Below are 12510 nucleotides of genomic sequence, written 5' to 3'. Positions count from 1 at the left end.
TTATCAAGGCTAGAAGAGCCTTCTTATGGAAAGATCCTACCTCGCTACCCTTGGAGATCTGGCTAGTTGACTTGTATCATGATGGAAGCAACTTGTATTGGTCTTGGAGTCTCCTTTGAAGTTGATAAGACGCATTTGTTCAAGCATTCCCCAAGTTGTGTGGTTTTGCCCTGGCGTGGAGCCTATATCTTGTGTCTACTATCTCTTGCAATCTTCATGTTTATATTGGTAATTGTTTGATAAGGAAAATCATCATATAACTACTTTGCCCTCGCTTTTCCAACATGGTACCAGAGCGAGGTTCAAAACGAGGACTGAAGATCAATAATAGTTGGCTCAAAATGATGGATAGGCTCATCAAAATAACTCGCACTCCTATTCAAGAAATCAATATACGTTGTGTAATTCACTCATAGGAAAAATGTCTCTGTGGAAACCCTACTGTGATTCGTTTTGTTGTCGCATCAACTCATGCATATGGTAATGTTTGTGGCATTACATTTTATAATGGCAACGATTAATTATGGCCTGCACAATTGTTGTGATTCGTGTTAGCATCATGGAATTCACAGAGGTCTCAAATAAGCAATAAATAAATCTATGACTATTAATGATGGTTAGCATTCCATGAATCACCTCATTTATGGATTGTTTGACTTATGTGGCTCGAATTTATAATGCTCAATTGGCTTGGACTTGAAAGACAGTATTATACACAATGTGGTGATATTCTTGGATCCTGGTCGCATCAAGGCGGCACAGTGTCCACGATAATAACTCTCTCTATGACTTAGTTTCTGGAGAATCCACAGTAAGAACCATTTTCTGTCAAAGTTTCAAATCCCAACCGGGATCCATTATTATGTCTTGATATTAATTATCAATTATTAACACTAATTAATTATTAATTATTTATATTGATTCTTAATATTATAATATCAATTTTAACATAATAATAGTTATTATTAATATTAATACATTTTAAATAATTTCAATACACTAATAATACCCTATTATTACTTTTCATAAAATACCAAAATATATTAATAATAATTCTTTTTCATAACAAATATCTCACTTCTATTTCATAATAAAAAATTGTACTAACATATATTATATATATTAAATATTAAATATTAATACAATATACTAGGGCTAATATTATTAATATTAATTATGATCAATATTAATATTATTAATATTGATTATTATTCTTAATTATTATATTAATAATAATAATTATTAAAAATAATAATAATATTAACAATTAATATTAATAATAATTGTTATATTAAATTAAAAGTAACCAATTATTCATAATATTATAATTAATTAATTAATAACAATTTTTAAATATGATAATGATCAACATAATAATAATTTATATTAACTTAAAATCAATTATTATTCAAAAAGAAAGCCGACTTTCATCTCAATTTACTCTCATCATTATTCAAAAAAAGAAAGCCGACATTCATCTCAATTTACTCTCCTCATTACTATTTAATCTCTCAATTTAGCTCTTCTTCTATCAAGCATTCAAAGATGTCCTGATGATGGATCCCGGTTGGGATTTGAAACGTTGACAGAAAATGGTTCTTACTGTGGATTCTCCGGAAACTAAGTCAAAAGATATAAACCACAGAGGTCTTAAATCCAACTCTCTCTATGGTTAATCACAATAATCACAAGACTCATATGATATTGTTTCACGTTACAAAGTTTGTAGTTCAAAGGCATCGCAATAATAGTGACTTATTTATTAACTCAGGGCAAATGAGCTCTAAGGAAATTATGCTCTGAACAGTTGAATATTGAAGTGACACTTTATGTCAGTTCCTGGCATATGCACACACCCAAGTTTGCGAGGGCGCGCATAGTCTTTGCATATCTAATAATCAATTGACGGACCATGTGCCAAGTCGGTGTGAGAGGGACTTTAACAATCCCGGTTGTTCGATCAATTCTCAACTTAACGGAATATATTTTGTCGGATGGGTTGTCCCTCGACACGAAGATTGATCTTTCAATCAATCAAGTGTGTAGTTACATAAATTCACAACGATTTTCAACAAAACAAACATTAAAATGTTCCCAAAGTTCCATGAAAGACTAATGCTTGTAGACTGGAATATATCTCTATGATGATGTCATTTAGAACATCGATGACGTTGAATTAATTGACCACAACATCTAAAAGAACATTTCTTTGGCTACGGTAATGTTTATGCTGAGAATCTACAAAAGGCATATGTGACTCACAAAATACCTATGCCTTCACTTGATTTGTCTTGACTCTTGATCATTGCAAGAAATAAGTTGAAGTAGGAACCCAACCTATGTTCTTAGGAACCTCATGAAGAGACAAAGACCTTGTGGCTTGAAGGACAAAAGGATGGAATACCTTTTGTTTTGAATGGCCCTTAACAATTAAGGAAGAATCAAATCATTGCAAAGAAGTGAAGTATGCGGCCTTTGAGGTATGTATGCTTTGATTGATAGTCATTAGGGTTTTTGTAATCATATGATAAAAATTTAGGGTTTGTGAATATTACAATTTTGAAGGTCTTTGAGATCTAGGTTTTGTAAAACCTAGATAAGATTTGGATTAGAAAACCCTAGAAAAATGGGAAAACCCTAACCCCATTTTTTATTGTTCCCTCTATAAAAACTCTAGCAATAAATCATCTAGGGTTTGCAAAATTAATCTAGGGTATATGGTGAACCCTAGCAAGGGCTAAGTTGGACATCAAAACCCTAGGATGTTACATCAAAAAACCTAGGGCTTAATGTTTCTGTTGAAAGTAAAAACATTAGCAAATGCCAAGGTATCTAGGGCCTATATTTAAGAACCCTAGGAATTCACTCTCTGAGACACCATAAAGATCCTAGATTGACAAAATTGACATCATGCTCTTGTATTTGTATATTGTGGTTGGTTGTACTTGTCAATTAACACTATAGGTACATAATAAAAGAGGCAAGACGAGAAGAAGGGCAATGTAAAGAAGTTCTTATGCTTGTCAATGATAATGAACATGATGGAAGGATGGAACTATAAGGACTGTAAGGACCCTAAAGGAATTAATACTAACAAAAGAGAATGATGAAGGAATAATTGGTTATGGATGTGCTTGATTGCATGAACATAATGATAATGATCAACATCAATAATAGTCTCCGGAAGAAAAGAAGAGAGTTAACAATTACAACTTGGTAATCAAGCTCGATCCTTGGGCACTCTAATGAATGAAGAAAGATCCATGAGGAAATGGATCATGCGAAAGGATGTTGATCTTGAAGAACTAAAGAAAGCTAATGCTTTGATGAAAAGGTCATCATGATGAGGTAAGTCCAATATTTATGTTATTGGTTATCTAGTTAACATATTGTTTTGTTACTTGGAAGGATATTGTAGGAATACATGAAGGATGTTAAGACAAGCTCAACATATAATATTTGACAATTATGAAGTTGAGATGTGTTTCATCTCAAGATTCAAGTTCGTACAACAACTAGGAGATCACTTTCATTAAAAAGTTATCATCTTAAGGTTTGAAGAGAATCAATATAATCCCTTCATTGATGACAAGACGAAAGTAATGTGCAATATTGATGACCTGAACCCTGTCATAAATGTTAGAGGATGACTCCATGATGTTCAGGAAGATCAAAGTTCTCTAATGACATTATGATGCAAAAGGAAGAGCCTGTGTAGCTACTACTAGTACGATCTCCACTGGAAGAACAAAGGTAGTTGATGTTGGACACATCTCCCTCGTTGAGAGGGAGCTTGGATATATTCCTTTGTGTGTACGAGAAAGTGTATATCTTCCCTGATTGAGAGGAGTGATGATAGACATGATTATCTACTTCATGACTAACAGTCGTACGTTTAGTGAAGGTCATGAGGAAAAAATGGGGACCGACAAATTGGGTAAGCATCTCAAACTAGTACTCCTTGAGGATAGATGTTCCTTGACATTTGACCTTGATAATGATGAATTTGTACTAATCTGTATAAGGTTGAGGCATCAGTGAGATCATGATGATGACATGTTGTACCTGGCAAATTACCCGTATGATGGTACTTAGGGTTGGTATCTTGGCAGGTAGCCTAGATGATACCTAGATCCCTGTTAGGGTTGTAGCTTGGCAGATGGCTTAGATGGTACCTAGATCCATGTCAGTGTCTTGGCAAGTAGCCTAGATGACATGTGGATCCTTATTTGGGTTGGTGTCTTGGCAAGTGGTCTAGATGACACCTGGATCCTTGTTGAGTTGGTATCTTGGAAGGTAGCCTAGATGATACCTAGAAGCCTGTTAGGTCGGTGTATTGGCATGTTGCCTAGATGACACCTGGTGTCTTCGCAAGTAGCCTAGATGACACTTGGATCCCTATTGGGATGGTCCTTTGGCAGGTAGCCTAGATGGTATCTAAATGGGTTGATACCTTGGCAGTTAGCCTAGATGGTATCTAGATCCCTAGCATTGCACATGGTGTTTATGATACTCTTCTTATAAGAACTTTTCAAAGTGAGTATTGTCCTTGTACCGGTTGAACAATTATGAATACATCCCTAGTTAAGAGGGAGTGTTGAAAATGTAACTAGTATTGGTCTTCATATTTGTTGTTTGGCTCATGATGTTATGTAATTCTAATGTATTTGTCAAAAAGAAGAAAAATATTGTAAAGATCCAAGAAGAAAATTATTTATTAAGCATGGGTTTCATGCTCAACGATATTTCTCAACAGGTCAAAGCACCCATTGAGTGCTTCTAGGTTTTTGTCATGAGTCAAGGTTTATGTCAATGTGTAAAAGACCCTTTCGTGAATTTGTATCTTGAAAAAGAAAAATCATTATTGTAATTATTATACTGTCTAAAGGTTTCTATGACCAAGTCGGCTAGCCAGCTAAAGTCGGGCCAACCAGCTAAAGTCAGCATAGAGTGGGTTTGAAAAAGCCACTTGGAAGGCTATATAAGGATGGACTTCGACCTGCATTAAGGGAGATACAAGCACACATATATTCTCATTTGTTTTGCAGCTAGAAGGAGCGAAGGATTATCAAACCTAGTGAAGTCAAGCAAAGGAAGAAGGCTACCCTACAAGAAATTCAATATCTCTTTTCTACATGTGATAGTTCTGTTTTGCGAGGTACCTAGGGTTACCTCAGGTCTGAGTCGGCTAGAAGTATCATATTTTGCTTTTTTTAGATTCTCAAGGCTAGAAGAGCCTTCATATGGAAAGATCCTACGTCACTACCCTTTGAGATCTGGATGGTTAACTTGTATCATGATAGAAGCAACTTGTATTGGTCTTGGAAGACTCCTTTGAAGTTGATAAGAAGTGGTTTGTTCAGGTTTCCCCAAGTTGTGGGGTTTTTCCCTAGCGTGGAGCCTATATCTTGTGTCTACTATCTCTTGTGATCTTCATGTTTATATTGGTAATTGTTTGATGAAGAAAAAGTTAACACAAAAGAATTAATAATAAGCCAACAAGTTCACAAATAATTATCAAGATAAGGAAGATCATCATATAACTACTTTGTCCTTGATTTTCCAACAATCACCCCCCTCTTATTCACACAATGGGTTTTTACAACCTGCATTAGCAATTTGGATGATTCAAGCTCACAAATTAGCGAGAGGATGTCATGATGGCGGCTATCTAGCATATTATATGAGCCTTGGACATGGTACTTAACCTTTGATGGAGTTCATTTTTGGCTATGAAAGTCCAACCTTACAAATTGTGCTACAAATGGAACCATATGGCGCATGTGTGGGAAATTTTTATATGAAGTCGCCTTACTTTGTTAAGCTAATATTTTATTGTTTCTTTATTGGATGGGTTTGTCCCATTATGATACACATGTTCATTTATTTACCCACTACAATCATCCCCTCTAACGTGTGATACAACTTGTTTAAATGTTGTTATACCAATTTGACTTGTTCAAGCCATTGCATGGAATCATTTGGAAGGAATTGTTTGAGGAACAATGATCAAAGACTTGTCACATGAATCAAAGGCCTTGCTATTTGCTCAAAGATCAAATGCAGGTCCTATCCAAGGATATTGCTACAATAGGATGAACAAGCGCCACTATTGTAAGGAGTAGCTTGAGGAACCATGATTGATGACTCCACATGAAATGAATGCATTGTTATTTTCTAAAAGATCATAAACATTGAAATTGAAATCGTTGCATCACCATAGTACAAATAATCAAGTCAAATTTTGACCTTGTCATTCCTTATGTCACGAATGAATGTACCAAAAGTCAAAAGAATGCAGGAAAAGCTTGTTCACTTGTACATGAATAAAAATTATGCATTAGGAAAATCAGAAATTGCATATTAGCACAAAACAAATTGTCATAAATGTTTGCAACAAATCAAAACATAATGTTTATGAGCCCTTCATCACTAGTATAAATATTTAATAGGCTTTATAATAAGTATTTGTATGGAGCTAAATCCCTTATCGATGTGATTTAGGACACCCCGCAATTATGATTCTCAAACATAATTAGTCCAAAATCAATCTTCAACACATTACATCAAATTCTATAACTCCCTTAGTCATGTTTGTCGAATGGTGTTGTCATTGATGTCGATGCCAGTTGTTGGTGAGCAGCATGAGGAGTGCATCCTCTTTGAAAGCAGCGAAGGAGAGAAGGAAAATCTTGACGTTGCTTTGACATGAACGCTTTTAATATATGTGGATTACAAAAATTAGAAGTGTCAATGGACAAGAAGCTCTAGAAGAGAGGAAAGGAAGCCCCAGTCCAAATGCCCCACACTTGTTGAGGCAAATGGATGTAAAGGACATTGATTTTGCTCGTAATCCAATCATCATTTAATTGTGCTCGTCATGTCGTTTCCAATAATAGGTTGTACGCCACGTGGGTCCTCTCGATTGGGGAGATATGTTCATTTAAAGATAGTGTGACCAAATGCGTGGACCAATTCACCCAAAGCCAACAAAACACTAATGACACAAAATCATAATGATGTGGCTCCTCATCAAATGTTATAACACAAGATGAAACCCCCCACCCAAGTCGGCCTTGGTTGGAATATTATTTTCAAATTAAAATTATGGTCACACGGTCATGAGGTCACACCTAAGGGCAGTTATAAGGTCAGATTTGCACAAATTTTAATATGGTTATGTTCGGTCAGTTTCATTGGTGTCGAAGCCTGCTCAGATAATGAACACAAACATAGAACAGTGAAGAAAACATGGGGAAAGCTGTGTTTATGCTAATAAAGAGAAATAGAACCCAACAAGAATAAGATATATAGAAGTATTTAACCCAAAAAAACTGTTTCTAATAATAAAAATGTTGGGTACATTTTAGAATTTGGGATATTTTTCTCATTTAATTTACTAGTCGGGACCCACCAAATTACAAACGGGAAATGGGGAGGAGGGATGGATCAGATCCCATGTAATGATTGAGAAACGTTTCCCAGTGCTGTTTCTGAACTGTTTTGCTGATGTGTTTTTTAAATGGAAACTTTTCCCACATAGAAGCACTTCCCAAGGGAGCATTTCCTCCAACAGAGCCCCACGGGAATGGCAACTGGTGATCAATGTTATGAAACTACACCACACTAAAACTTAGACCAAACCTACGTTATCAAATCAACTTTCTTGTGTCTATATCCTAGAATGTCACTTCATAGATAGATGGATAGGCACACACAGATACAGAAGGATACAAATCTCTGAAATTAATTATCTTGAACGCTAGCTATTTTGATCGTGAATTTATGGAATTGGGAAAAGAAGATTACTCCAGTTCTTTGTTGATTCAATCCACCACTGGCTGCAATCATCAAATAACCATTGCTATCCCTCTCAGGCACTGCAGCTGCTTCTTAGACAAACAATATATAGAGAGGTGTTAGCATGAAATATTCAAATAATAACCATATATTCAAAACTTCTAAAATATTTGTAACAAGCCATGTTGCATTTGCCACTTCACCTAGAAAAATCCTTTCTGTGAAATAGTTTATTTATCATTTCACTATTAACTTGGCTTCCTTTTGAATGTAATGCTACTATGAAAGACAATCTCGATGCATAGATATACCTATCAATGAAAGCTGTTTTTTGTATCCATGGATGCCAGTAGCTTATACAAAATATTATATTGCAAATTTTAAATGCACTACAACTAATGTCTTGCATGTGTTCTAAAAGGACAAGTGGATACAAACAGTCTGTAAACCATGGTTCTCATTAACAAACACGTAGTTGTAGACACGACAAAATCCGTCACAGAAGATATTTCATGTCAAAATATACATACGACTTTTGGTGAGAAAATTTCTAATTTTCCATGAAACCATAAAATCAATGGTGGGCAACACACTTACATGTGAAATGAGTGCTTGGATCACTGCAGCCATAATAAAATTCTGAGTACTTCGAATCCCAGATATCATTTAGCAAACCACCTTCATTCTGCAACATGTGAGAAATAATAATTACAACCAGAACTAGCAAATTTTAAATTCCATGAATTTGTGGCCACATGCACCAGCAATTTCTTTCAAGAAGCTTATTAACTTTTAGTAGATTCAAAAACATTAATTGCAAACAGTTGTAGGATATAAAATTGACAAGTAAAGCATACCAGCACATGACTTAAATTAGTTCGACTTGCTTGAGTCTGATTTGATCGCTCCTTCCACTGAAAAATGTCAAGGCATCAAGAAATGTGAGCTTGGAAGCTTTCTCACTGCTTTCTCAGATTCATCTATCATGAGCATAGTCACACTACCAATGATGGCCAATCCTACTATATTTTCACATTGATTACTTAAATCAATAGGCAACCTCAGTTATGTTAAGAGGGCCAAAGGATTAGTAAACCATAAAAGTATTACAATGTTTTAGAGGTGCCTACAAACAAAAGCATAGATCCAACTCATAGTGAAAGATGTACAGTTTCCAATGACAAGAGAACTAAGCTATATATGAAAGAACAATAACAAAACATGGAGCCTATTCACATTCATATGATAAGAAAAGAGACATGAATTCCAGATGCTTGGCAGACAGCACGATTTCACTTTGTATTTTTCTCAAACAATTTGTTACAGTATTCCACTTTCTTATTGGAACCAAAAATAATGCATACGAAATTGTTTAGTGGCCTTTGTTACCTTGTTAGTGGTCTTGTTGCTTGACCTCTTACAAGGATGAAGTTTAAGTCAGAAATAAATATCAACAATTTGAATTAGCTGAACAAAATAGGAAGGACGAGTACCAATGGAAAAAGTAAATTTCCTACTCTCCTCAACGAGAGCTCAAGTGTGTATAATTTGGACCTATTTCACATGGTTCAGGTTCGACAATGATCAAATTTGATTTGAATTCGAATTTTTTAATAAGGTTCGGATGGGGTTTGCCATTAATTTCAAATATATATATATAACGTAAAATAATAATGTATACCTAAAAATTTATTCATTCATATAATTTAATTCATACATTCTATAAATAATAATAATAATGAATTTAAATATATATAACATAAAACTATATTATATATTATTGAAAATTTAAGGTATACAAATTAATTTATATGACATAAGCCCGTCAAAGCTTAGAAAGGGAATGCGTCTAACCCTTGTGTCTTGTGCTCAGTAGGGAAAGAGAAGAAAAGAACTCTGCCCTCTACTTGAATCGAAACAAGCTGAAGTTCTCCTCAACCCAAACCAGTAGACGCTCGAACCAAACACAACATGGATGGAATTTTTCATCAAAACCAATAGAGAAAGACGCTTGGACTTGTTGCACTCAAATTGACAAAGTTCCAAGGAAGCGGAAGTACCAACTTTTTCAACAAGGATCGAATCACAATTCACATATCAGTTGTCCATGTGTCATGGTCATCCCATTCTGCAAGTTATATATTGTAAATGATCTTAGTAAAACCTTGAGTCTATGTAACCGCCTAGGTAAGCCTATAATTTGATGACGAATTCCACCTTAGGAGGTTTTTTAACCTCGTTGATTGCCTCTGTTTTTAGACACGGAAAATTAGAAGAGTTTTTTTCCATCCAACTTAAACCCCAAAGCTAGGGTGAACTTTATTGTCAAATTATTAGGTAAGTCCTAGTGTTTTTAGTCGAGTCTGATTTAAAATTGGTTTGGTAATAATTTACGCTAGTTGGCTTAATTAATTTATTACAAATCACTTGGTTTACTAGATCATATGGTGTCGCAAATGGGTTGTGTCTTGAGGGTCTAAGCCAAATGTGTATTCCCTCTTTGCGTCTTGCAAATGAAAAATCTTATGCATTAGAGGGTTGGAAAAATAATTAAATCCCCTCATGTGTAAATTAATTTTTCTGGCAAAATCAAATTAAATATTAAGCTAGAAAATTAATTAGTTAAGAGTCAAATTTGAATTGTCTTGGGAAAATAAATTCTCCAAATGGAAAAATTCGTGGGTCTTAAAAGAGTCAATTTTTAAAAGTCCTCCACCAAGGGAATATTGTATATTTCAAAAAAATTTGAATGCTTGGACCTTTTTGGTTAAGTCAAAGTCAAACTTTTTGATGAAATTAACTCAAAATAATTAATTTTGAACTAATTAAAATAGAATTAAACGATAAATTCGAAAATTCCTCAAAAATTAAAAAAATAAATAAATAAATAAAAAATCAAGGGCCAAGATTGAAAGGTCTTGAAGTGTTTATCAACGGCCAAGATTATTTTGACAAGGATCAAAAAAACTAGCCATTATTTTTACATTTGGAGGATTTATCTATAAACTAGAGAGTCAGTTACTCTCAGTTAAGTCTCTAATCATCTTGACCTCTGACTAGAATTATTGTTGAAGCATTTTGTAAACTATTGTCCTGCTGGGAACTAATTTTTCTACTATAATAAAATACTTTGGGGTGCAACTCGAGGTGTTATCGTTTATTGATATGTCGTTTGTATTGACTACGGGCTTCTTATGTGGTGCTTTATATTATTATTTTGAGATAATAATCATGATGATGATGATGATGATAATGATGATTAGCATCCCCTAAGACCAATGCAGTGTATCGGACCTCAAGATAAGAAAAAGAAAAAGAATCTAAGTCAGATTCTTCAAAATCTTGTTTCTAGATCAAAAAGAAGGGAAAGAAGAGCTCCAAAATTGCTACAGTTGGGTTGACTTAATAACTCAAGAAGATTGGAAGTATGACAGATGTTAGGGAATTGAGAGCGAATGTGAGTAAGAGCAGGGTAGTCTAAAAGGAAGTGTTTTTCATCTTCCACCCTCTTAGTATCGCAAATCTGACATATTCTATCGTCCCAGGGAATCTTGGGAGTAGTTATTATCCAATTTTAAGGTCACGGCCAAGCCAAACCCAAATTGGTGTATGAGACCCCCCTGTTTGTGGGACAAGGGACCCACCTCCTTTGATTGCTCAGTCAACAAAGGCATACATACACTACCCCCCCTGGTTTTGAACTTATGACCACATAGGAAGCCCGTAGTCATTTGCAAAAACCCTTGTTTTGCTTCATCTTTGCTACAGCAGTCAAATCATTAATATCTAAGCCCTAATATCACAAATTAAATGATCAAAATCATTTGGAATTGCAAAATCTTCATTTTCACAAGTTTTGGTCACATGGCCATCTCAAATTTGGCCTAGATCTAACATTTTAGCTTGCTGGAATTCACTGCATAACTGCAAAATTCAGATCTGAATATTTCTTAAACATATCCATAATAAGGGTCAAAAAATTTGAATTTTCAGTTTCTAGCAAACACTTACTATTTTTAGGCATTTTGGGCATCATCTTCAGTATCACTTGCTTGTTGATTTGTGATTAATTTACTGTTGTAATAAATCTATCAGTTTTGAAATTTCTGAATCACATCCTCTAAATAGCTCCAAAAATTGATTTTTTTCAAGTTTGACGAAATTTTACTATTTTTGGACACCTTGGATATTTATTGTCTTGGGCCTCATTAGTTTGTTGATCTACGATTTATTTACTGTTGTTATAAATATTTCACATCTGAAAATTTCGTTGAAAACATACCTTAAAGGCCTTATTACATCTAATTTCTCAGTTTACTTGGAAATTGGGGACATTTTGCAGCATTGAGTAAGCATAGGCATCATTAAAGTAGCATTTATTTACTATTGTCATAAGTTGTTTACTGTTGTCATAAATTGTTTATTGTTGTCATATTAGTCACTTATTGCTCATAAAAAAGATCATTGGAACATAAAGTGCCTAAGTGTTTTCATATCTTGTTACTTGTTCCTAGAATTTACATTATTAAAGTGACTAACATTGTTGGTTTCTTGAGAGTTTTAGTTTCACATCTCTTTGGCATTATCACATATAATCTTGTTTTACATCTTCGGTAACTGTGATTGGCATCTTGATTAATAAGTGGATAAGTTGGTTTAATTGATTAAGCATCTTGCGGAATATTGTTGAAGTTTGGACTGGTCTCATTT

General features: G+C 34.4%; 1 protein-coding gene across 2 annotated transcripts in view; it reads right to left on the bottom strand.

The window, feature by feature from the left end:
- Positions 1 to 12510, bottom strand: part of LOC149197539 (O-fucosyltransferase 29-like) — a 208643-nt gene that overhangs the window by 114397 nt on the left and 81736 nt on the right. The window contains exons 2-4 of one of the 2 annotated variants that reach the window (XM_089405879.1): positions 8658 to 8714; positions 8398 to 8485; positions 7810 to 7889 (exon numbers count right to left, since the gene is read on the bottom strand). In XM_089405879.1, the coding sequence (XP_089262005.1) occupies positions 7810 to 7889; positions 8398 to 8485; positions 8658 to 8714 (225 nt within the window). The remainder of the gene's footprint in view (positions 1 to 7809; positions 7890 to 8397; positions 8486 to 8657; positions 8715 to 12510) is intronic. The other variant, XM_089405880.1, reaches the window with a different exon arrangement.

The sequence above is a fragment of the Pinus tabuliformis genome, chromosome 2_2 (genome assembly GCF_031772625.1).
Source record: "Pinus tabuliformis cultivar Carrire ecotype Pingquan chromosome 2_2, CPIR1, whole genome shotgun sequence".
Classification (NCBI taxonomy): Eukaryota; Viridiplantae; Streptophyta; class Pinopsida; order Pinales; family Pinaceae; genus Pinus; species Pinus tabuliformis.
The sequence above is the reverse complement of the archived record's forward strand: the minus strand, read 5'-3'. Positions and strand labels throughout refer to the sequence as shown.